The sequence below is a fragment of the Mycena indigotica genome (genome assembly GCF_014461135.1).
Source record: "Mycena indigotica strain 171206Taipei chromosome Unknown Mind.scaff0012, whole genome shotgun sequence".
NCBI classification, from domain to species: Eukaryota; Fungi; Basidiomycota; class Agaricomycetes; order Agaricales; family Mycenaceae; genus Mycena; species Mycena indigotica.
Window position 1 is genome coordinate 2,572,568 of NW_023503011.1, and position 25,409 is coordinate 2,597,976.

A 25,409-nucleotide genomic window follows, 5' to 3' on the forward strand; every position below is an offset into this window, starting at 1 on the left:
TCCGGAGCAAAACAAGTCAGAAGGCGTAGAGCCCATCTTATTCTACAGTAAACCTCTACTGCTTTGGCTTTTCCCTCAATGACACTCATCATATTCCAGTCCAAGCCCACACAGCACATGCGGCCACCTCCCCGTTGAGCTTGACCTCGAGCTGGTCGACATCGTCGCGGTCACGGCCACGGCCACGCCCGCCGACAGGTGGTGGGCCGGTGCACTCTTGGACGAGAGAAGAAAGGAGGAGGGGAGAAGGGTGTTCCCGGAGCTGTTTTGAGTAGAGATATGATGGCCCAAGCAGAACGGTGCACAACACGACGTTGAAGGATACAGTATGCGCATTGATTGATATCAGAGACGCGACAACAGGGATTTTGGTCTTACTACCTAGTCACCCATCGTCGCCGCCTACATTTACAGACATATCATCTCCTATTCATTGCCAATGTATTTCACCACTCGTCATCGTCACCCGAATCGAAGGAGTCCTCATCACCCGAATCGAAGGAGCCCTCATCAGGTATTTCAGGGCCAAGTGTGAGTGTCCATAGATTGTAATTGTCAGAGGGTTCCAGCGTATAAAACCGTAGTGCATTGATTTCACCAAGGTAATCCAGAACGTGTATCTCTTCACGTTCATTACTCTCTGGATCCTTCATCTTACTCTCTGGATTCTTCCATATCTTCGTATCGTAAAGACGGTGATGCGCCTCCACCACCAATCCTGCTATGGTCGGCTGACTCTGGGGAGAGGGGACATCATTGGGAGGCATGTCCTCACTAGTACTGGCAGGCTGTGCCAGTGGTGGTATCCTCATAATACCTCGCGACTGTTTGATCTGTACAATTCGTAGATCGGCCCCCTCGAGCATCTCCAATCCACAGCCCGGCATTGGGGTGGTGAGGACTTTCTTTCCAAGTAACATCTCCAGGTCCCTCCCGAAGTCGATCGGTAGGCTGCCCATGTACAGCTTACCACGCAAGGGCAACAGTTGGGTGGATAGTGGAACCGTCACGGTTGCCAGTGGAGCATTCAAAGCGCCCATGGTCGGAAACTCTATAGGGACCAATGCTTGTCCTGCGTTCGCAATATTACTGTTTAAATTTAGCACCTGATGAGTCGTACACTGCAGCTGGAATAAGGCTCACTTCGAATCCGAGTCATTGGTATCTGCAGTAGGCTGGGCTATTAGGGAGGACATCTGATCCTGAGGGAAGGTATAAGGAGAGTGCCACTCCACCAACGGCGGCCCTTATATAGTGCTCAAGTGAGTCACTGTGACACTGATGATGATAGTGAGTCACTCAGCAGTCTGACTCGGGGCTGACTCCACCACCAACGAGGCAATAGAATCGAACGGCGTTTGGTTGTCTGGTCACACGCCACCATTGCAGTGTACTCATTACGCGTACAAAAGTCATACAATAAACACGGTTGGGATCTAGATTCCTATCCTGATTGGGCTGAGGGAGTCATCTTGGAGACATCTGTGTGGGAGGGATAACAAAATCAGTGGGAGTGGGACTCGCATCACGATCAGGTTCGCTTAAGTGGGATTGATGCCCTTGGGCTTGACCCAGCGTGACGCGGCACTGATTCACTTGCCACTGCGGCGGTGCCCTAGCGCCATGCTGTTGTTTAGAGAGATACACCTGCGGGGAGAATACTAGTACATGCGTCTCTTGTCCGCAGAGCACCACACGGGGCGCCCGGCCAGCAGCATGAACTCCCGCGAGCGCTGAGAACGAGGTTAGTGCCAGAAGGAGGCGGGACTGGTGTGGTAACTTGCCTCAGTCTGCACCGTTGACATGCGGACCCATGCGCGCACTTTGTCGAGAACTGGGTCAAGAAGGCGCAGATCGGGGCGCGTGGACGGTGGTGGAGGAAGAGCGGCCATGAAATCGAGGTAGAGCTGGCGCTCACGGCCGACAGCTGGCTAGAAGAATCCTCAGTCATTACAATGGTCAGCCAAATATTGGAAGCACTTACGATCCTTTGGTCTTCGTGCGCCGCCTGGTCAGCATAAGCGGAAGAGTTTAACGGTGCAGCTAGTCCAACACACCAACAACTTGTTTTCCCCGCGAAGCGTGCTGGTTGTTTGGGCCAGCCGGTTGTACATGACATGTATCCCTTCCAGCGCAGCAGAAAGTTCGCTGGCGATATCGTCATGGTCTCAGCACCCGGGCCGCATCTCGCAGGGAACGTAACAACGCACCGATTTCAATCCAGCGTTGTCTTCCAGCGAGTCCTGAAGCCGCTCCCGCAAGCTGGCCACTGTCACAGCTCCGAGTCCTTCCCCCCGCATTCGGTTGTCCTTACCAGGCTTTTCAAGTTTGGACTGTCCGTCGTTCTGCAAGTCCGCGTCAGCATCTGTCTCGTTCGGCAGTCAAAAGCAAAACGCACCTCGCGCATATCCTCGCCGCGCCGCACATCGTTCCGCAACTCCCCGAGGGCTCGCTTGCTGATTCGCGTCTCGCCCGTGTCGACTCGCCGAGCGTCCGGCGTCTGAAACTGAAAGGGGGGCCGTCAAGAAGTACACAGGAGTCACTCAGCAAGAAACGCACCTCGCTCAAACGATGCTCGAGCGGGAGTTCGTCTTGTGGACGCGTCGGCAAGCGCGCGGGGCCTGGCGGGGTGTTTTCCATTGCTTGGCGTGGAATGTAGTCGGAGTAGGCGATGGAAACTCGAGCAAGGTGTAGCCGGCGGGAGGTCGTCAAGACTCTGTAGCCGAAGAAGCAGCAGCTCGAGTTGTACAGGTGAGGAAGAAGGTGACGCGAAGAAGATGGAAGAGCGGAGGAAAGAAGGACGCGTGATTGCCGGCGAGGATCACGTTTCGTCAGTGTGCTGTGCTGTCACGCGTAACGGCATCATCGCATGTCTCTTCCGCTCAATTCCGCTGGCCACGTCGACGACTCAAACCCGAGAGGACACAGCCAACGCTCCTCGGAACACGATGTGGGGGGATCCCGTGGGTGCAGGTTGGCAGAGGAAATGCATGACGACCGACTGCAAACTGCTGTGAAGCTCTAACACCCGGATATGGACCATATGGTGCGTGTACTCGTCCTGCCTGCACCGTAATCATACGCAAACAGCGCAAAGATACTCTTTGCTGCCAACGCCAGCTCTCCGCAAACAACGATTCACAGACCCTCCATGCTTTGTCTCCGGCAAGCTGACATTATCCCCACCTCTCACATACCCCCATCGGCTCCAACACTCTATCTCCCTCACCCAAACAACAACGCGCCGAGGCTCGTGCGAGCTTGTCCTCTCTGGCATACGCGAACTCACCCCTTCCGCGCACGGAGATGGCGTCCTGCTGCCAAGTGCATCCCTTCCGCTGAATCCGCTCACATTGACCCCCCGCTTCCGATTCCACCACGGGCCGTTCCACTTACAGTAGTCTTGCGACTGGCCCGCCCGCCGCTGGCTCCTCTTTCCGCCGGCGGTAGCACAAGCAGAGTGCTTCGATACCAACTTTAACCCTTGCTGCCGCACCCTCTCCCATCGCAAACGCCGAATGAATTACACACACCGATTCTCTGCCCGCCGGCACTGTGACTGGTCGACGACACTGCATGGCATGCGGCACTATATCACTTCCCCGGTGTGGTCCCCTAGGTGGAGAACAGAGCCACGCGAAATGGGCTGGATACCCGGCTCGACAGTGATTGGCAGCGGTGGATGTGACAACGGAAGGGGTGTCGACCAAATTTGTTGTGTGTACGCGTGTGATTTTAAATCTCACTCCGTTGTTTGCCCCGGAGAAAGAACAATAAACTGTCGATTCCCGTTGATGCCCCACAAACTCCCAGCTTGTCCTGAACCGCCATGAGCGGACACCTTACGGTCCTTACCGTCTCGTACATGCTCACAGGAGGATCGAAGGCTCCCTGCGATCGAAAGACGGTGCCAGTGCACCTGGCGCCAATGGCAAGTAGTGCTGATTGTGGGTGTACTCTTACGGTGAGTCCGGCCCGTGTAAATCTGCGCACTGGTAACTCACCACCATGACTCCTCGTCAGCTTTCACATATTTCATCCCATCACTGGAGTCCTGAATGCTGTGTTAGTTCACACTGGCACATCCTCGGACTTCTTGACTGATGGGGACAACCTTGCCAGTGAACTCTTCTGCATTTGACGTCGTGCAAGTCGTTCATATAGGATTTTCTTCTTATGCCATTTCATTTGGCCACTGACAGTCCTAGTGTGCCTTCAAGACAAACAACACAAGACGATGTCCTGAGAGCTTTGGAGATGAGTGGCGCCACGAAGTGTACTGTGTGTGTGGGCTCTATAGGTGCGTCGCAGTCATGTATAATGACTGGGTTGACAGTCATTGGAATATTCTAGGTTTCTGTTGTGTGGCCACCTAAGACGGTGTTTATGTTGGCCACAGTGGAGTCATCTCGTGGGTTTTTAAGCCATTCGCGATCGACAGCGGCGTTTGAATCCCAACATCTCCCTGCGTACAGTACCAGCTCAATGTGGTCTAAGCCTGCTGCTCCCAGCATTTCCCTCGCTGTGGCGCACCCAGCCGATACTTGTTCCGCATCCGCCAAAGAAGGATGTGCTGCTCAAGCCCTGTCCCCAGGGCATATTCCAGTGGCGCCGTTTCAAATTGACCATTGTGTGCCAGCGGCCACGGCTCCATCCTCCGACTCTAAGCCCGGGCTGGATGTGGAATGTGTCCGGCATACCATTCTCTCCGCACTTCAAGAGATGGGATTATCTGTCTTAGCTGCCAGTGACACCAAGTTCCTGCTTGATGTGGCGCTTAGCAAGGTTGGTTGGTTGTAATACTTATGTGCTTGCTCTGTCTTCTTGCTGAGACAAGGCTAGCTCAAGGAGTTTTGTCATTTCAAGATTGACACCAACTTGGCATTGTCTCTTTCTTACCCTGAAGATTCCACTCCGATATATGACCTCTTGAACAATATCCATCAATATTTCCAAGCTTTGTCCTCTCATTTCTGGTAAATCATTTCAGAGCACTTTCTCTATATCCAACTGACTGAGGGTCCAGAGAGCACAAAATCCCACTTGAACAAAGTGGTAGATAATATGTCACTGCAAATGAGTCAAAAGGTGTTGGCTACAGGTCAAATACTAAAATATCATAAACTTGACCAAAAGCCAGCAGAGGAAACCCCAGTTGAGCCATATTCTCCTAAAGATTCTGCAGTCATGTTCTTTGGTGAAGAGATTATGGTCAGTGCATCATTACCTTGCAGGCTTCTTTACTAGATCTGACAGAAACCAACGGAACCAAACTATTCATGGCAGGAGATATAACATGTTGAAACTTGTATTGGAGGAGGGGAAGTATGCCAGATCTTCTTGCTTTGATTACACATCCTTTCACTTCTCTCCTGTAGCCTGTGACCATGCTTGAAATACTTGACTTACATATTCATAGTCACATCGTACTGTACTATTCACAGCTGCGTTTCAAAGATGTTGAGGGCGGAAACGTTAGTGGGAAGAGGCAAAGTTTTTTAACCCATGTTTTCATCATACAAACTGGAGCAAAAAGGCAAAGTTTTCAGGGGAGAAAAATTTATTGGACAAAGTAAAATTTACAAATAGGTATTTTGGCGCTACAAATGGCAAGTATTACTACAAATGTTCTTTAGCTACAAAGTCATCTAAAACATGAGGCTTTTCTACAAGTTCTGAGAACTGTAAGGGCAACCCCGGAGGCCTAAGATCAAGGTCTAGCAGGAGAGGATCCAAAGCGTGAACATTGGTCAGCAAATACAAATGAAGCTGACCTAGCAGGGGAGGATCCAAAGAGAAGAAACTCTAAGGGTCCGCCTGCTAGGGAGCTGACTATATACTGCTTGTCCGTAGCTGCCGCTGTCGGGCACAGAAGGCTTGGGCGGCGTCGCAGGCCAGGTCCCAGGGCGACCGTTGGGAGGGCATTGACGGATCGGTGATTGTGCGGGCGAGATGGAGGGCCAGACCGGAGTCGGAACTGGAATCGGACCGGAATCGGAGGCGTCTCCGAGGGGCAGAAAGAGAGGTTCCCCTGACAAGAACGAGGGAAAATGTATTCTAAAAGGGAAGTATTGGAATGAGTTTTTCTGCTCAAAAAGCTCAAGTGTTTTGACTCGTTTTTTGACCTGATTAATGAAAAAAAAACATCTCAGATTTAGATGCGTTTTTTGACCTGGAGAATGTCGAGTATTGTAATATGTTTTCCGAGCCGGAAAACTTTAGATACTTGAACAGGAAAACAACAAGTTTTTTGGGCCAAATGTGGTGAAATAAAAACTTCAAGTTTTTCCAAGGGAGGGTGATTTCTCCCGAGAGCGCCCAAAATCGCGTGAAAAGCGCTTGATTACATTCATTCATACATAAACGCGGCAGACTGGGGCATCTATGCCCTCCAACATGAGCTCTACCCCCTCAATACACCAACTCAGCCCCCCACAATCAGCAAACCCAAAGAGTTCTTGATGTTTTTTGCAGCACCTTTGACACGGCACCCGGCGCAGCCATGCCGGATGAAACCACTGATACACGATCTTTTCTGAACCCCAGATCAGCGCCGGACCCAGCGGCAAAGCCTGATGGTGTACCGAACCGCTTCAGCGCGTCGACCGCCCATATAGCTTCCCAGCGGCGCGAACGGCACCGCCTCCCACTCCCCCAACCGCTTTTTGTACCGGGTTGTGTACCCTGTCTTGAAGGCGATGCGCCCATTGTCGAGGACTACCTCCAAAGCGTAGATGTAGCTGAGTTTCAGGTCATTGACGTATATATATTGGTGCCCAATTGTCTGTGTGCCATTGTAAATGGCCTCTTTGAATTTGGATTCGAGTTGGACCCATTCGGCCTGGGTCGTGGGAGCGGGGTATGCCGAGAGGACCAGACAAGCGATGAAACATGTTTGTAGGTCGAGCATATGGTATTGGATGAGGTCTGCAGCGCAGGGGCGCGCCCACAAACTCGATGGCATGAAGGGATAAAGTGGTGCTTGGTGTGACGATGGCGGTGAAGGTCACATTAAGCGCGAGAGCAGTGGTAACAATGGGTGACGACGAACATGCTGGACACGTCGGTCAACGGCGGGAGTGAGGAGCGGGTGGGCGGGTGAATTGGGAACGGATGGACAGCCCGGTGACCGGCTAATTCATGCCGAATCCTCAAACGGGGCGCAAGTGGGCCAACCGAATGAGCAGGTGTAGATAGCCCGACGGCCCGGTTGCCGGATAAGGCCCGGAGCTTGGCAGGGGTGCTTTTGGCACGCTGAGCAGCGCTGGAATGGCCATGCCAGCTTATGAGGGGAGCAGAGGGATTGGCTGGCCTGTTGATGATGTCCGCACCAATGAAAACCAGGGCTAGGGGGGATTTGCGGGTGGGGGGTGTATCGATTGGTGGTTGGAGAAGACATGACGTGAATGGATTGGTGTTTGTCGGCGGCCTTGTCTGAGATCACTAGTATCAGTTAGCATACCATAATACACCACCTGTTTAGCCCACAAAACACTCTGAGTTATCAGTGGCAACCCGCCGGGGTGCCATTGACAAGGCTCAGTATTTTCAGAATATGCACTGAGGTGAATAATTGTTAGGGAGAGGGGGTGAATAAAGTCGAACTATAAGGCAAAATTTGTACCAAGTCCAAAATGTAGGGGGTCAATAAAGGTAAATAATACAATGTAGGCTATTCAGACTAAGTCTCCCAGAGTCACACCATGTGATGGGTGACACAGCATCCCAAAAAGGAACTTTGTTGATAGATGTTGAGTTGGTAGTTTTAGTGACTATGTCATATGGTTATAATATAGAGCAATATATATGATAAATTTCCAAAAAAAAAAGGAAATTTCCATAATCATTAAAGAATGTCACAAATTGTCACAAAATGACAGTTCTCTATTTTGACTACACAGACAACTTTTATCAAGTAATGTATAGTGGCAGCTCTATAGCAGTATTGGAACTGTCTAATCACTAGCCGATGTCCAACTAATAAGCTTCTATCTCTATAACCACTTGATCTGTATCCATGATGTGAGTACCACCAGGAAGGCCTTTCAGAGTATCATTACCTCAATATGGTATTTTAATCACCATCATATAATATATATATATATCCACTCTACCCACTATTCACACAAAGGAGGATATTTGGGTGCTCAAAGAGGTGCAAACAAGACCGCCTTGTGTTGCCTTTCAAGGAGTGGTAAACAAAGAGAGTAGGCATGTGGTCATGCATTGGGCACAACCCAAAGTGTGACAATGCCCCCATTCAAGGGCAGCGTCTCAATATGTACCATGTGAGCACGTCAGAGGTGTGTCTGACTGGCGCCCCTGGGATGCTCTGACCCATCCTGACTATTGCCCGCAGCCTCTTTCACCTGCATAATCACCAATCTGTCATGACCCTCACAACAATCACCTTGGGACAGAGCCTGTGACACTGCTCAGGCTTTTTGTGCTCTAGGTCAGCAGGTGCATACAACCAGTATACAGTTGGCACCCTAGCAGGTGGACCCTTACAAATTTGTGTATTACTTATCAGCTCAAGTTCAAGTTAACAGGACCACATCAACAAAGACTTCTCATATACTATGCTATCCAACGAATCTTTGGAAAAACCTTTTGTGGATCTGAACATCTTGCTCTCCATGCTGCATGAGATTCCTTACTCTCTAGACCCCGGTGTGTTTTGACCACATAAACATAGTTCTCCCAAGCCTCCTCCTCTTCCTCTTGAGGGATCCTGCCAAAAGGATATTGATGTGCCAGGTCATCTGTCCAGCCATTCTCATGAGATATGAAATAATCATCAAGATAAGGGGTTGTAATCGAAATTTCAGTGATAGGAGGTAAGCTATCACCTAAGGAGATTGTTTCAACATTGCCTAGTCAAAGAAGATAACATACGTGGAGCATGCTGGGGCAAATTAACTACTTGACGACATACAACACACCGTTCATTCATGGCAGGGATATCCTCTGTGATCATTTCTGTGTGTCTAAAATCGGGAGCAATATAGAGTTCCTCCCGATGATATGTGGGGCACTGATGAACAGGATGTCCATCATCAACCCATGCATGATGGGAGAATACAAATGTGTCATGAGATATATTCTGTCGGAATCGAGATATCTGTGCATGTAAGCCATTTTTTATATCTTCAAAAGACCACGATGGTTGGGTACAAGCCCATTCAATGGTTCTCCTGAGACCCGCACGGGGAAGTAGCCTGCTTGGTGGAAATCTGGGCTTGAATAATTTCTTTGAAAAAAGGTAGCCTTGGAAGTACTCGAATCGGATACCATCCTTTGCCATGCAGTCACCTGAGATATGTAGGTGTGGCTACTGCTGAATTACCAAGCACATACCATATACTTCAGCATGTGCTTGTTGAAAACGACGATGAACGTCCCGCCCTGGACGACGGTGTTCTTGCTTTTCGCGAAGAATGAGCTCTTGAGGCCGCTGCTGGGCGTGCGTCAGGGAAATCAGCCCGCATCCGTGTTATCGAGGTTCGACGTACAAGAACGAACGCCGGACGACGACCTCCGCCGGCGCCCGGCTCGCCCGGGTCGTGCACTTGCACTTGCTTGGGGTCGCTGGTGGTAGAAGACATTGCTAGTGAAGATCTTGCTAGTGCGCAGGGGACGATCGATGGGATGGGGAAGCAAAGAGCGCAAGGCTGTGTCGGCACGGAGACCCGGTCGGATCGATGAGTGAGAAGATACGAAGCGGCATCATCGCACGCGCAGGAGGCGCGTCCAGAGAGACAGAAAGGTGTATCAATCGGCATATCTTTTGAATAGGTGCTGTCAAAGTTAGGCTGCGACCAGGGCTCCATGATCTCGGACCTTGAACGTGTTGGCTGGCTGGCTGGATGTGGAGCAGTGCAGAGGGGGGCAAGCGTCCGGCAGACTTTCTCCTCGGATATCATCAGCAAAGCCCTTCCTTGTAAGTCAAGTAACAAAGCTTGAACTGGAACTCAGCTAGTAGTTCTCCGAATAGTTTCGACCAGCGGCCCACCATTCCATGCATGCACTGGCAGTCGGTCCAATGTCAGATACCGCGGGCTTGTTCGCTGAAGGCGCTCGACCGACGCTTCGCTGCTGTACTGCACAAGTCTCCCCGTCTGGACGGTCACGGACCGGGCCACCACCTGTGCCAGGCTGAGGAAGAATCGAAGCAAGAATCGAAAGGATGACGTGAGAAGAAAAAAAAGATCGATCACCACGTGTTTCTTCCATCACTTTCCTCCTCCGGTCATCACCGCACCCCCATGCACGCCTCCCTCATCCGCCGCTCCCTCGGCGGCCTTGTCCCGCCCAAAATCGCCACCCCCAAGCTCGTTGTGCGTCCCCTACCCACTCCCCCTCCGCTCTGTCGACTGACACGTCACCAGTCGGGGGACTCCGCTGGCCCGCTCGGTCCCCTTGTGTCGTTCTACTCCAAGCTCCCGAAGGGCCGCGCGCCGGCGCCTGCGGTGGCGGGAGTCAAGGGGCGCTTGTTCAGTGGGAAGAACGCCAGCGCGAAGCCGGTACTGGCGCTCATTGGCGGGCTGTGGCTGGTGGGGTATACATTGGACTACCAACGTGCGTGCTATGGTCCCTCCTCAACGACGGTGATGCTGACCTACTCTCTCCTTCCTCCACCCTCTTTTCAACCACTCTTCTCCCTCTCCCCAGTCCATCTCAGTGCGTGTGCCGTTCTTTCCTGCTTCCCCCGCTTATTCTCGCTAGAGCACAAGAACAACGCGCACTAGACGTTGTGCCGCCGCGTGTCGTTTTAATCCAAGGTCCTGAAGGGCTGCGCGCCGGCGCCGGCGAACGCGGGGATCAATAAACGCTGGTTCAGTGGAAAGAATGCCTGCGCTGTCTCCCCTGCACCCTGTCGTTGAAGCTGCCTCGACCCCTTCCGCCCTGCGCGCACACAAACGGGCGCTCTACATTCAAGTGTCATCTATCCAGTCGATGTCCAGTCCCATCCACTCCTCTCGCTCACCCTCAACCCTGTCCCACCCTCCTCCTCGATCGATACCGTCTGCGGTCAGCAACGCATGTGCCAACGGACATCTCGCGAGGTACTCCTGGCTCTGCCGCCATCACCAACCGTACGGAGTGCCAGTGACGAGCGTGGCGGCGCATGGGTGAAGGAACTTGCAGAGGATGGTACTCATGCCCCTGCCGCGTCGGGTTAGGCCGAGGGACAGCCGCAGTAGGCAGCAGCTAGAACCCGGCGATTGCCTCTATTCTTTAAACTGCCCAACTCCTGTCGTCGTCCGATCGACAGAGTCACGGTGTTTGCTGCACTCTTGTCAGGCCTTGTACGACGTCGAGTCGCGCGAGAACTCGTTCTCGCGATCGGGATGTGGGACGAGGTCCACAGCTGCGGTGCAGCAATGGCGAAGGATCGGAGACGCAGCGTGGTCGGCGAGGCATCGGCCTTGAATCGGCGCGCTCGTGGCTGTCGCCGCCTCTCGGCGGAAGGTTCGCCGATTTGAGCTTGTTCGGCGACATGTCGGCGGCCGGAATTCGGGGTCGACGCGCAGTGACAGTGGGGACGGGCGGTCTACACTCCAGACCTACGACACCGACACCATCATTTTTGCCATCAACAACAACCAGTCCACCCTGCTTGGCATCCAGCCCGCCACGCGGCCTCCACCCTATCCTCATCCAACCGATTCCACACATCGCACTCGCCACGCCAGGTCTGGACGCTTCTTTCCCCTCCCACTCTCACTGCGCTAGCATCGGCCATCCCACGCTCGCTCCCACCTCCAACGCCTTCGCCCAATCCAGACACCTCCGTCTCGCTCCTCCCCTCTACTGTGACTCTGCCCACTCCAACACTATCATCCGTGCCGTCGTCGCCCCGTCCGTTGCCGCCGTACACACCCGGCCTGCCCAGAAAAACGAGATTTCCGCTGCCGCCACAAACGAGACAGATATCCACCGCCGACACCCCCTGCCGAGGGTACTCCCGGAGCAAAACAAGTCAGAAGGCGTAGAGCCCATCTTATTCTACAGTAAACCTCTACTGCTTTGGCTTTTCCCTCAATGACACTCATCATATTCCAGTCCAAGCCCACACAGCACATGCGGCCACCTCCCCGTTGAGCTTGACCTCGAGCTGGTCGACATCGTCGCGGTCACGGCCACGGCCACGCCCGCCGACAGGTGGTGGGCCGGTGCACTCTTGGACGAGAGAAGAAAGGAGGAGGGGAGAAGGGTGTTCCCGGAGCTGTTTTGAGTAGAGATATGATGGCCCAAGCAGAACGGTGCATAACACGATGTTGAAGGATACAGTATGCGCATTGATTGATATCAGAGACGCGACAACAGGGATTTTGGTCTTACTACCCAGTCACCCATCGTCGCCGCCTACATTTACAAACATATCATCTCCTATTCATTGCCAATGTATTTCACCACTCGTCATCGTCACCCGAATCGAAGGAGTCCTCATCACCCGAATCGAAGGAGCCCTCATCAGGTATTTCAGGGCCAAGTGTGAGTGTCCATAGATTGTAATTGTCAGAGGGTTCCAGCGTATAAAACCGTAGTGCATTGATTTCACCAAGGTAATCCAGAACGTGTATCTCTTCACGTTCATTACTCTCTGGATCCTTCATCTTACTCTCTGGATTCTTCCATATCTTCGTATCGTAAAGACGGTGATGCGCCTCCACCACCAATCCTGCTATGGTCGGCTGACTCTGGGGAGAGGGGACATCATTGGGAGGCATGTCCTCACTAGTACTGGCAGGCTGTGCCAGTGGTGGTATCCTCATAATGCCTCGCGACTGTTTGATCTGTACAATTCGTAGATCGGCCCCCTCGAGCGTCTCCAATCCACAGCCCGGCATTGGGGTGGTGAGGACTTTCTTTCCAAGTAACATCTCCAGGTCCCTCCCGAAGTCGATCGGTAGGCTGCCCATGTACAGCTTACCACGCAAGGGCAACAGTTGGGTGGATAGTGGGACCGTCACGGTTGCCAGTGGAGCATTCAAAGCGCCCATGGTCGGAACCTCCATAGGGACCAATGCTTGTCCTGCGTTCGCAATAGTACTGTTTAAATTTAGCGCCTGATGAGTCGTACACTGCAGCTAGAATAAGGCTCACTTCGAATCCGAGTCATTGGTATCTGCAGTAGGCTGGGCTGTTAGGGAGGACATCTTACTCTGAGGGAAGGTATAAGGAGAGTGCCACTCCACCAACGGTAGCCCTTATATAGTGCTCAAGTGAGTCTAGTGCTGGCCAGAATTATATTATGGCTGATTAAATATTGAATATATTCAGAATATTATGATTATATTATGCCTTTGGTCGGTTTCCTGATTATGATTATGTTTGAATATAATATGATATGTTATGACTATAATATATTATGAGTCGTACATATTCAATTATACTGAGTTTGAATATTTCACAAGTGCAGTTGTCGGCCGAGAAAATTTCGGGTTGAAGGATGGAGTGTGATTGGTGGCTTCTGCCGAAAATCACGTGTGCCATCACATCTGCCAGCGCAACACCCATCCATCTCGACATGGCAGAATCTCTCGAGGCCAGCCTCTCGGAGCTTGAGACATCCATTGCAAACCTTGGCGAGCATACCCACTCCGGCCGTCGAGATGCTCCGCTGGGGAAACATCTGGCACCGGCTACCGACAATGCTGGCAATCTGACCTATCCCACCCACGAGGAAGGAGCCTACCACGCTTTCAACCAAGGATGGGAACGCGCATTCAACAAGAAGCCAGGGGAAGCACAATCAGCCCTCCATGGTCTCATCACCCGTGGCCGGCACGGAACTATTCTTGCACACCAGTGGGCGAAGCATTATGCCAAAGAAGTCAAGCTCGATGAGAAGCCACTTATCGAGCTGCGTGTGAAGCAGCTCATTGCCCTCATATCTGAAGCGTATGTATTCATTTCTTTGGACTTCGAAGTAACACCACACTGACAAGACTTCAGAGCCGCCGCAAAACCAAGTCCTCACACAACCAAGCATTCCTCTGCAGCTGGGAGTAACAATGAGTCGGTCAAAACCGTGACGGTGCGTGCATAGATGCCAGCAATGACAATATATGTGCTCAAAACTTGTTCCAGACCTCGAAACCGAAGGCACAGCTTAGCACTGCTGAGCTTCAAAAACGGGCCAAGGCTGCGGCTGCGACAAAGGCCAAGAACAAGACAACGAAGAAGCCGAGGACCAAGGTGCGTTGTTTTCTATTTAACGTTCCCCTTGTTCATGAAATGGACAATAGCCTACCGAAAAGTCCCCGATACACGCAAATATACCGGAACGGCCGTCGAATGAGGAACCGATTGAAATTCCGTCGGATGTATGCCTACTTATGTCTCTTTTTTGTCTACTAACACAGAAATAGAGCGAGCCGCCATCTAACACATCCGAGAGTAGCTCTGAATCCTCAGACGCCGAGACGGTGCCCAAAACGCGAGTTATCCCAGACAAGCTTCGATGGGCTCTCACTCAGTACTCGAAGGCGGTGAAATGGAAGAGCACCAAGGCACGAATGGCCAATGCGAATGGCCTCCTTTGGAAACTTACATGCCGCAACTGCAACAAGTGCGGATGCTCTTCTCGTCGGTCAATACTAGTACTAACGCGCTTTCAAGAATTTTTCGAACAACACCACGAAGCGAAGGCGTTGACGACTTCGCCAAGGAGAAATTGAAGATCAAGGGCTCGAGCAACTTCATTTCCCATGCGGAGGACTGCGCGAATCGACCCGAATCACAATCATTCGAGAAATTCCAAGAGGGGGAGGAGCGTGCTCGCAAGGGACTCCCTCCGCTGGCTGGAGACAATGGTCCGACACCACAGGAGCGTCGGGAGGAGTTCATGGAGGATTTTGTTCGGCGTGGCATCGAAAATCCAGCAAAATCCATTACCAAACGTGGTTATCGACAATTCTTGGTAGAAGCGGTTGTCCAAGATGATCACCCGTTCAGTTTCGCAGAGAGCGGCGGCACGTTACGCCTTCTGGACTATCTGACACCAAGACATGTCGAGGCTCGTATTCCACACCAAACTGTTCGACGAGACATTGCTGTCCTATACAAGGTCCTCAAGGCGAAATTAGCTCGAATGATTCAGGTATGGATTGAGTCTCAGTGTATCCATATGGGCTAAGTGCTTTCAGGATAACGATTCGAAGTTCAGCATTGCGAGCGACATTGTGACAACGAAAGGCATGGCTCACGCATTTTGTGGCGTTGTCATCTCGTACATCGACCATGAATTCAAGCTCCATGAATATGTGCTTGACCTGATCCCTCTCGATGGCGACCATACGGGAAAGTCGACCGGCAAATTGGTCTTCAAGACATTGAAGAAGAATAAGATCGCAGATCGTCTAAGTGTGTTTCGCTTATCATTAACTGACTGCTTCCTGAACTCATTTTAGTGGCGAGTACAGCCGATAATGCTTCAAGTAATGGGCCGCTGAATACGACACTGTCTCGCAAATGTGCCGAGGTCAATACCGAAACTGCATCCGCACGGAACATGCAAATCGGTTGTGGGGCGCATGTTACCAACCTTGTCGCTCAGTACGATTCTCGTCAATTTGCTCCTCTAGTTTCTGACAACTGCGCAGGAAGATCACGGGCACTCTAGGCCTCACTCCGACGATTCAAGAAGTCGATTTATATGAGCAGACACGCCGATTTCCGTTGGTATATAATCCTGACACCGACCCCGATGTTGTTGCCCACACAAACGAGTTGAAGGAATTCTTCAAAGAGGGTAGAAAGAAAGGGAGCGGTGATAATGGCGAGAGTGGGTCGGAGTCAGATGAGAATATGGGCTCAGTAGACGGAAGTGAATCGGGGGATTCTGATGAGGAAGCTTCTGCCGATGCTTGCTTGTGGGTTGATGAGGACGATGATGAAATTGACGATTGGGTTGAGGCCGAAGTAGCTGATGAGGATGCTCCAGACCCAAAACGGAGAAAGAAGGACTCAACGATAAGCAGGAAAAAGAAAGCGAAAAAAGTATTCACCGTATGCGACAAGGTAAAGGGTGTGCTCCTTCGGAACCATATATTTGCTGACATCATTTCAGGTCCACGCAGTGGCCGTCTATGTGCTTCGCTCACCCATTCGTCGCTTCAAGGCTGCAAAAACTATCCGCAAGAAGGCCCCAAAGCAGTATCGTCACTTGACCTTTGTCAAGAGTATGCCTGTTCGGTGGAATACACGGCTTGCCGAGCTTCGAAGAGCACATCAATTGGCAGATGTAGGGTTTCCATTTCTCGCCCGGTTGTTCTAAAGATTGTCCAGGCTTTTGATGACATCGTCAGTCATATTGCGGATGACCTCTCGGGGGCGGCTAAGCGTACAGCAAGAGCTCGACAGAAAAAGTGGGAAATGTCTGTCGAGGAGTGGTCATTCGTTGAGAAGCTGTGCAAGGCTCTGGAAGTTCTCAAAGACGTAACATTGGACTTTTCGCGCAAGGACATTCCGACTATTTGCGGAGTGCTTCCATATTATAAGCTGATGGAGGTAAAGCTCAAGGAGTTTGCGGATGGCAGCGATGTTGAGCCAATATTGGCCAATTCTCTTCGTGCCGGTGCTGACATGGCGACCAAGTACATCGCAAAGGCTCTACTGAGCGATTACCCCTTGCTCGGAGCTGGTGAGTGATTGGCCTTCTATATTGTCATTACTGACCTTAGGCAGTCCTGCACCCTGCTATTCGGGTCGCGTATTTTGAGTCCAACCAATGGGACACATACATCCCCGTGCGCGCGCGTCAGCTATTATATAACATTGTCCGCCTTTATTCTGCGCGCCTGCGACAAACACCAGGCGATGCGACTACCACCGCAACGCCGACCGCACCTGCACCAGAGAAGCAAAGTGTGTTTGCTGCTGCCATGGATATTGGGGGGGGTGTATCAAATCCGGTGACAGCAAGAGACGACGGAAGGGAAGAGGTAGACCTTTACTTAGGCAATCTCTCGCCGGTTGCTCGAGACTACGGTGACCCTCTGGGATGGTGGAAGGTCAGAAGTCTGTGAAATACAAACAAAATACTGACATGCTTGACCGTACAGGAAAATAGTGGCACATTGCGCATCCTCTCACATGTTGCGCGAGATATATTAGCCATTCCAGGGGTCAGTGTCTCTGTTGAACGCTTATTCTCCAGTCTCAAGCACACAATGACTGATGTGCGTTCATCTATGACTACTGAAACAGCCGCAATTAGCATTATTACCAAGGAATGGCTCAAGTCTGGCTTGGCACATGGCGTTAATTACCTTGATTACATTCGCTCATATGATAATTAGATAATAGTTGAATATATTCATAATATAATCATATTCTGACATCTGAATATGATTATATTATACTACAAATATATTATGAGGTTGAGGAGCTCAATATGATATGATTATATTATATTATGCTAAAAAGATAATATAATTATATTTGGCCAGCACTAAGTGAGTCACTGTGACACTGATGATGATAGTGAGTCACTCAGCAGTCTGACTCGGCGCTGACTCCACCACCAACGAGGCAATAGAATCGAACGGCGTTTGGTTGTCTGGTCACACGCCACCATTGCAGTGTACTCATTACGCGTAGCGATGGCCAGGTCCGGTTCGGGATTTCGGTTCGAACCCGAACCGGACCGGACTGAACGCGCGTTCAGCGTTCAGGTTCGGCGAATGCCGTTTCCGAACCGAACCTGGCCCTCGGTTCGGCCAGGTTCGGCCATTTTGGGCTAAAAAGTGCCGGTTCGGGGCCGGTTCGAACCGCCGTTCGGCCTTCACGTTCGGCCAAATCCGATTTTGAACCGAACCGGCGGTCCGGCGTTCGGCTAAAAATGGCCAAGAACCGGACCGAACCGGACTTGGCCATCGCTAATTACGCGTACAAAAGTCATACAATAAACACGGTTGTGATCTAGATTCCTATCTTGATTGGGCTGAGGGAGTAGTCATCTTGGAGACATCTGTGTGGGAGGGATAACGAAATCAGAAGTCCGCATCACTCCTACTGATCAGGCTCGCTTACAGCACTTTGCAGAAGTGTAGGTGGTTTGTGGAGCGCGTTCAGCGCTCCAACCTGTTTACACTTGTTGTCGTGTTTTTCCCATAAATGGGTCTCGGGCTCCACTCAACGGTTCCCAGGCCAGCTTGAAACTTGGCAGGAGCCACAACAACAGTAAACAGGTTGGAGCATCGAGTAGGCTCCACAAACCACCTACACTTTTGCAAAGTGCTGTAAGTGGGATTGATGCCCTTGGGCTTGACCCAGCTTGCCGCGGCACTGATTCACTTGCCCACTGCGGCGGTGCCCTAGCGGCATTACACCTGCGGGGAGAATACCAGTACATGTGTCGTGTCCGCAGAGCACAACACGGTGCGCCCGGCCAGCAGCATGAACTCCCGCGAGCGCTGAGAACGGGATTGGCGCTAGAAGGAGGCGGGACTAGTGTGGGAACTTGCCTCAACCTGCACCGGTGACATGCGGACCCATGCGCGCACTTTGTCGAGAACTGGGTCAAGAAGGCGCAGATCGGGGCGCGTGGACGGTGGTGAAGGAAGAGCGGCCAGGAATCGAGATAGAGCTGCCGCTCACGGACTACTGCTGGCTGGAAAATCCTCAGTTTCACGATCGTCACCTGAATATCGGAAGCACTTACGATCGTTTGGGCTTCGTGAGCCGCCTGGTCAGCATAAGCGGAAGATGCAACGGTGCAGCTAATCGAACATACCAACAACTTCAACTGCAAGTTCGTGTTTTCCCCGCGAAGTTCGGTGGTCGTCTGGGCCAGCCGGTTGTACATGACATGTATCCCTTCCAGCGCAGCAGAAAGTTCTTCACATCGCTGGCGAAATCGCCATGCTTTCAGCACCGCATCTCGCAGAAATCGTTACAACGCACCGATTTCAAGCCAGCGTTATCTTCCAGCGAGTCCTGAAGTCGCTCTCGCAAGCTCGCCACTTTCTACCCTCCTTTTGTCGTGAATATGCTTTGCAAGTTCGGACTGTCCGTCGGTCTGCAAGTGCGCGTCAGCAACTGTCTCATCTGGCAGTCAAAAACGGAGCGCACCTCGCGCATATCCTCGCGCCGCCGCACATCAGTCCGCAGCTCCCCGAGGGCTCGCTGGCTGATTCGCGTCTCGCCAGTATCTACTCGCCTAGCGTCCGGCGCCTGAAACTGAAGGGGGCCGTCAAGAAGTGTTCAGGAATCAATGGAGCAGAAAGCAACGCACCTCGCCCGGACGATGTTTGAGCGCGAGGTCGTCTTGCGGATGCGGGCGGGGACGTGTCGGCAAGCGGGCGGGGTCTGGCGGGGTGTTTTCCATTGCTCGGCGTGGAATCTCGTCGGAGCGGTCGATGGAAAGGCGAGCGGGGCTAGTCGACGGGAGGTCGTCGAGACTATGTAGCCGAGGAAGCAGCAGCTCGCGTTGTCCGAGTCGAGCAGAAGGTGACGCGAACAAGATGGAAGAGCGGAGGAAAGAAGGACGTGTGATTGCCGACCAGGATCACGTTTCGTCAGTGTGCTGTGCTGTCACGCGTAACGGCATCATCGCATGTCTCTTCCACTCAATTCCGCTGGCCACGTCGACGACTCAAACCCGAGAGGACACAGCCAACGCTCCTCGGAACACGACGTGGGGGGATCCCGTGGGTGCAGGTTGGCAGAGGAAATGTATGACGAGCGGCTTCAAACTGCTGTGAAGCTCTAACCCAGATATATGGTGCGTGTACTCGTCCTGCCTGCACCGTGATCATACGCAAACAGCACAAAGATACCCTGTGCTGCGCTCTCCGCAAAAAACGATTCACGGACCCTCCAATGCCTTGTCTCCGTCAAGCGGACATTATCCCCACCTCACCTACCCCCATTGCCCAATGTCGGCTCCAACGCTCTATCATCCTTCGCCCAAACGCTGAGACTCGCGCGAGCTTGTCGTCTCTTGTATACGCGAACTCACGCCTGCCGCGCATGAAGATGGCATCCTGCCGCCAAGTGGATCCCTCCCACCTGGTGATCACATTGCCCCCCTCCTCCTCGCTTCCGACTCCGCCACGGGCCCCACGACTGTCCCGCCCGCCGCTGACTCTCTCTTTCCGGTAGCACGAGCGGACCGCTTCGTCTGCTCGTCATTATGCCATATTGCCGTGTCCCTCAAAATCATGCCCACCGTCGCTCGGCGATAATGTATTGCCTCGAACGTAAATACGAAGTCTAGCTTGCTTTCACGGTCACCCGCCCTCACCGCCGCTGGAGGGCGCTCGCTTCGGATTCAACTGCACCCTCTCACAGCGTGTGTATCGAAAACGCCGAACGGATCCACACACACTGAACCTCTGCCCCCCGGCACTATCACCGGTCGACGACACTTTCACGCCGACTGGCCCTATTATAGCTATATCAATTCGACTGAGTGCTCCCCTCGGTCGAGAATAGAGCCACACGGAGCGCCTCATGCGCAAGAGCCACGCGAAATGGGGTGGATCCCCGGCTCGACAGTGATTGGCAGCGGTGGATGTGACAACGGAAGGGGTGTTATCCCAACTTGTTGTGTACGCGTGTGATTTTAAATCTCACTTCGTTGCTTGCCGCGGAGAAAGAACAATAAACCGTTGATTCCCGTTGATGCCCCAAAAACTCCCAGCTTGTCCTGAACCGCCATGAGCGGACACCTTACCTGTCTCGTCTCGTCAGAGGATCGAAGGCTTTCCTCCGATTGAAGAAGGTGCCCAGTGCGCCTGGCGCTAATGACGCGCAGCATAGCCTGTTGAATGTGGGTGTGCTCTTACGGTGAGTCCGGCCCGTGTAAATCAGCGCACTTGTGGCTCACCACCATGACTCCTCGTCAGCTTTCTCATGCCTCATCCTATCGCTGGAGTTTCACACATCCTGGGACCTCTTGATTGAGGGGGCCATGATAGATTTTCGCATCGGACCCAGGCCTTGTGGCACCCCATATGCGAGTATTCATAAGGGATTTTGTGTCTCATTCTGTTCAATTCCGTTGGTTCTTGGCACTCGTGCCGCGAGACCACACAAAACGGGACGTCGGAGATGAGGTGCAGTAGGCTCTTTAGGGTGCGTGGCAGTCATGGGATGACTTGGTTGAGAGTCATTGGAATATTCTAGGTGCCCGTTGTGTATTGTGTGGCCACCTATGGCGGTGTTCATGGTCGCCACAACAGAGTCATGTCGTGGGTTCTTAAGCCACTCGACAATTGCAGGGACCAACAACTGTCAACCCCACCATCTCAACTCCTCGACTTGAAGATCTTCCCGGTCTGCGCATGCGTGTCTCGATGCCACTGTGGTCTACGCCCTCTGCCTGCCAGTACTGCTCTGAGTCTCATTGTGTGGCACCGCGGCAAGCATCGGATACCCACAATGTGCTATTGCCAGAGGACTCCGGGCTCGGCACCAGTGTGGCGTCATCCCCTAACCAATGTGTGGCAGCATCTGCTGGTTTCACCGAGCATGCGAGTCAAATTGGGGTGCTAGAACACCCCCGAAATACTATTTTCTCTGTGCTCAACCAGTTAGGAATCTCCAGTGAACCCCCAATTTCCGCGACAGCTGATGATGGCGTCCTACTCGAAGCTGCACTGAACAAGGTGAGTTTGTCACATTGTAGATTGTTGCTCCAGAGCTTAATGATCAACTGGTAGCTCGAAGAAGCCTGTCTGGAATCAGAACTCTCAAATCCTCAGCTCAAGGATGTTTCTACTAGTACAATATGCTCACTCCTGAGCGCGGTACATCAATACACTCATACTAGTAGCTGTTCACCCATCTCTGGTATAATTTCCTCTTAGCTGAGTAGTATCATGGCAAGAGAGTTGAGGCAGTTTCATAGATAATGTAATGACCCGCTTGTCGGCTGTAACGACATCACTTCAGATGGTAGTTTTCCGGAAGACTGGTGCACTGATAATGGCGTCTGATAATAAGGCAGGGCATCAGTTACACTGGAAGAGAATGCTGACTCTGTTGTAGGGTATGCCAAGTAGGGTATCATCCTTGACCATTCAAGGTCTACAGAATATTCCATTTGAAACAGTAGGTGTTAGGCAACTCTAGTTTGTGATACACAGCTTATACTTACTAGTTCAAATTTGGCAAGATGAACAGTGGCTATAGCAATGCATATATATAAACCCTACTACCAAGTAGCTAACTGGGGAGTGGTGTGCACTGCAGGAGTTTATAAATAAATGGAGCTTGTTTTGAATCAGATTGTGATTGTAAGGGCAACCCTGGACACTCTGACAAAAGCCTAGCAGGGGAGGATCCAAAGCGTGAATAAAAGCTCCAGGAAATACACAGAGGGACCGACCTAGCAGGGGAGGATCCAAAGGGAAGAAACTCTAAGTGTCCGCCTGCTAGGGTGCCAACTATATACTGGTTGTCTGTAACTGCTGACGTAGAGCACAGAAGGCCTGAGCGGCGTCACAGGCTCTGTCCCAAGGTGATCATTGGGAGGGTCTTGACGGATTGGTGATTGTGCAGGCAAAAAAAAGCCGTGGACAAGGCTCGGGGTGGGTCGGAGCATCCAAGGGGGCGCTGGTCGGATGCGCCTCGGATGCGTTCGGATGATCCGAAGGAGGCTGAATCGGGGGTTCCCCTGACAAATATTCCCTACGCGTCGTGCGTCGGTGATGGCGGGATCGGTGCTGACGTCATCACCTCGGCGATGGCTTGTGTTCACCATCCTCCATTTCAACAGTACAATGCCTGCGTTCAGACTCGCCATTAGTAACGAGAACCATGTTGTGGATCAAAGCAGTCTGTAAGGGCAACCCCGGAGGCCTGAGATCAAGGTCCTAGCAGGGGAGGATCCAAAGCGTGAACATTGGTAAGCAAATACAAATGAAGCTGACCTAGCAGGGGAGGATCCAAAGAGAAGAAACTCTAAGGGTCCGCCTGCTAGGGAGCTGACTATATACTGCTTGTCCGTAGCTGCCACTGTCGGGCACAGAAGGCTTGGGCGGCGTCGCAGGCAAGGTCCCAGGGCGACCGTTGGGAGGGCGTTGACGGATCGGTGATTGTGCGGGCGAGATGGAGGGCCGGACTGGAGACGGAACCGGAATCGGACCGGAATCGGAGGCGTCTCCGAGGGGCCGAAAGGGAGGTTCCCCTGACATCACCCCCCCCTTTGAATGCGGCGTCCCGACGCATAGACCGGAACGGAATCAAGTCGAAGGTCGCGGAGGCGATGTGCCGTGGTTTGCCAGGGTACTTACGGTAGAACTCCGCGATTTTCGCGACGTGGCTGGCTTGATGCCGATCAGACGCCAGAGTTCTCGGGTGAAGTCCGCGATGAACTGTGAGCCACGGTCGGAGACATACTTCCATGGGTACAACACGATAACGCGGAAAGCGCGCCCACTTCTCCGAGTGTCATACGACGGTCGACGCAGTAGAGATCAGCAAAGGTGCCTACAAGCTCGACCTCCCTCCGCGTTACTCGAAGCTCCACCCGGTCTTCCCCGTCGTCAAGCTTGAGCTCGCCCAAGACGACCCCTTCAACGGACGTCCCGGCTACGACCAGCCCCCTCCGGACCTTGAGGACGGAGTCCCGGAGTGGGAAGTAGAGGAAATCTTGGACGCAAGGGTGAGGTATAAACGGCTGAATTACTTCGTCAGATGGAAAGGCTACGACGCGTCGCACGACCAGTGGGTCCGCTTCGACCGCGTCTTCGCCCCGGAGAAAATCGCGGAGTTCTACCGTAAGTACCCTGGCAAACCACGGCACATCGCCTCCGCGACCTTCGACTCGATTCCGTTCCGGTCTATGCGTCGGGACGCCGCATTCAAAGGGGGGGGTGATGTCAGGGGAACCTCCCTTTCGGCCCCTCGGAGACGCCTCCGATTCCGGTCCGATTCCGGTTCCGTCTCCGGTCCGGCCCTCCATCTCGCCCGCACAATCACCGATCCGTCAACGCCCTCCCAACGGTCGCCCTGGGACCTTGCCTGCGACGCCGCCCAAGCCTTCTGTGCCCGACAGTGGCAGCTACGGACAAGCAGTATATAGTCAGCTCCCTAGCAGGCGGACCCTTAGAGTTTCTTCTCTTTGGATCCTCCCCTGCTAGGTCAGCTTCATTTGTATTTGCTTACCAATGTTCACGCTTTGGATCCTCCCCTGCTAGGACCTTGATCTCAGGCCTCCGGGTTGCCCTTACAGGGAAATGAGAAAGCCAACAAAAGCAAAGGGGAAGGGAGAGAGATTATGGAACGGAAGCAACGGGGAAAGGAAGGATGGCTAGCACCCAACCCACCTATAGTGCATCCTAATACCCTCTAGTCAGAGGGATAGAGTAGGGTACTATAACCCTCTAACTATAGGGACTTGGGCTAATGGCGGGCATCCACTAAATACGGCTATCAATGCTAGTCTGGGTGGGAAGACAGCTCCAGAGGCTGCTGCCATCACCCTTCCGGATACCTCCCCGCCACAATATGACACATGATGAAATAACATGCACAAGGTGCAACACGTGGCAATCAGGATTAGATAATCTTGCATAAGCAAGCAGGAAATATTCAGCCTCGCCGCAGATTAGCCCTCTCAATCCCCTGGTGTTGAGTTGGTCTCGGCAATGGCTCAACATGTTGTTCTCAGTCATGTGATTCCCAGGTGTGTGTTCCTCCTACTGGGGCGCCTGTTCCCCGTCATCATGTGCTGCATGTTGCAGGCCCGTGACAACCCGACACCAGTGCCAGAGCAGATGGGCCGAGTCTTATCCGTGACAGAGCAAGACAACCACCATAGTGGAAAGGGCTTAAATGCAGATAATGCACTGCAAACGAGCTTGAGAGTATGAGCTAACCCAAAAATGGTAAGCCACACAGCTCCCAGTAACGTAAAATGCAAGGGGGGAGTCTATACTCAGGACTTGGAGGGCAGGATGGGATAATATGGGTAAATAGTAAGGGTCTGGATTGGGCAGACATATCAGAAATAGCAGAACTCAGATCATGGATGTGGGGGGCTAAGAAACTTTTAATAACATCAGGAAAGTATTATTTGCTACCTTGCTTCATGCCAATGCACAGTAGCACCTGTAGGCATAGTAGCTGTTGTAGCAAGGACAGATAGTGCAGTAGCATGTGGTAGTGTTTGATAGCATCACTCCATTAGCTTGGTAGCTGTTGATAGACAGAACATGGTTGTTTGAACTAGAGATGATCAATATTATGTGTATGGCTTATGAACAAAGGAAGATCACCAGAACTATAGAGATAACTCAAGCAAACTACTGCTTTGAATCAGTATTGGCCTGAGAGTCCGAAATTTCCGCTAAGTCCCCAAATCAAATGATGTCATTGCTTGGTGTGATGCCGCAGTTTGCTGCTTGATGGTTGCTGTGCTCTTAAAGATGGCATCATTTTTTGTC

The 25,409-nt window shown here is 52.3% G+C and overlaps 3 protein-coding genes across 3 annotated transcripts; 2 read left to right on the top strand and 1 right to left on the bottom strand.

Moving 5' to 3' along the window:
* Window positions 1–1,914: 1,914 nt before the first annotated feature.
* MIND_01249200 (uncharacterized protein) lies at window positions 1,915–2,790 on the bottom strand (the record flags this gene model as incomplete). Its single annotated transcript, XM_037368977.1, has 6 exons — window positions 2,560–2,790; window positions 2,399–2,506; window positions 2,211–2,345; window positions 2,058–2,148; window positions 1,985–2,008; window positions 1,915–1,931 (listed from the first exon to the last, which is right to left on the bottom strand). Exons 1-6 carry the CDS (start codon window positions 2,638–2,640, stop codon window positions 1,915–1,917), a joined length of 456 nt encoding a protein of 151 aa, XP_037214945.1. The 5' UTR covers window positions 2,641–2,790.
* Window positions 2,791–3,034: 244 nt separating this feature from the next.
* MIND_01249300 (uncharacterized protein) lies at window positions 3,035–3,481 on the top strand (the record flags this gene model as incomplete). Its single annotated transcript, XM_037368978.1, has 2 exons — window positions 3,035–3,046; window positions 3,098–3,481. The coding sequence occupies 2 exons, from the start codon at window positions 3,035–3,037 to the stop codon at window positions 3,479–3,481; spliced, it is 396 nt and encodes a 131-aa protein (XP_037214946.1).
* A 6,787-nt stretch (window positions 3,482–10,268) lies between these two features.
* On the top strand, window positions 10,269–11,186 carry MIND_01249400 (ATP synthase subunit f, mitochondrial; the record flags this gene model as incomplete). Its single annotated transcript, XM_037368979.1, has 3 exons — window positions 10,269–10,340; window positions 10,392–10,581; window positions 10,957–11,186. The coding sequence occupies 3 exons, from the start codon at window positions 10,269–10,271 to the stop codon at window positions 11,184–11,186; spliced, it is 492 nt and encodes a 163-aa protein (XP_037214947.1).
* Window positions 11,187–25,409: the final 14,223 nt, after the last annotated feature.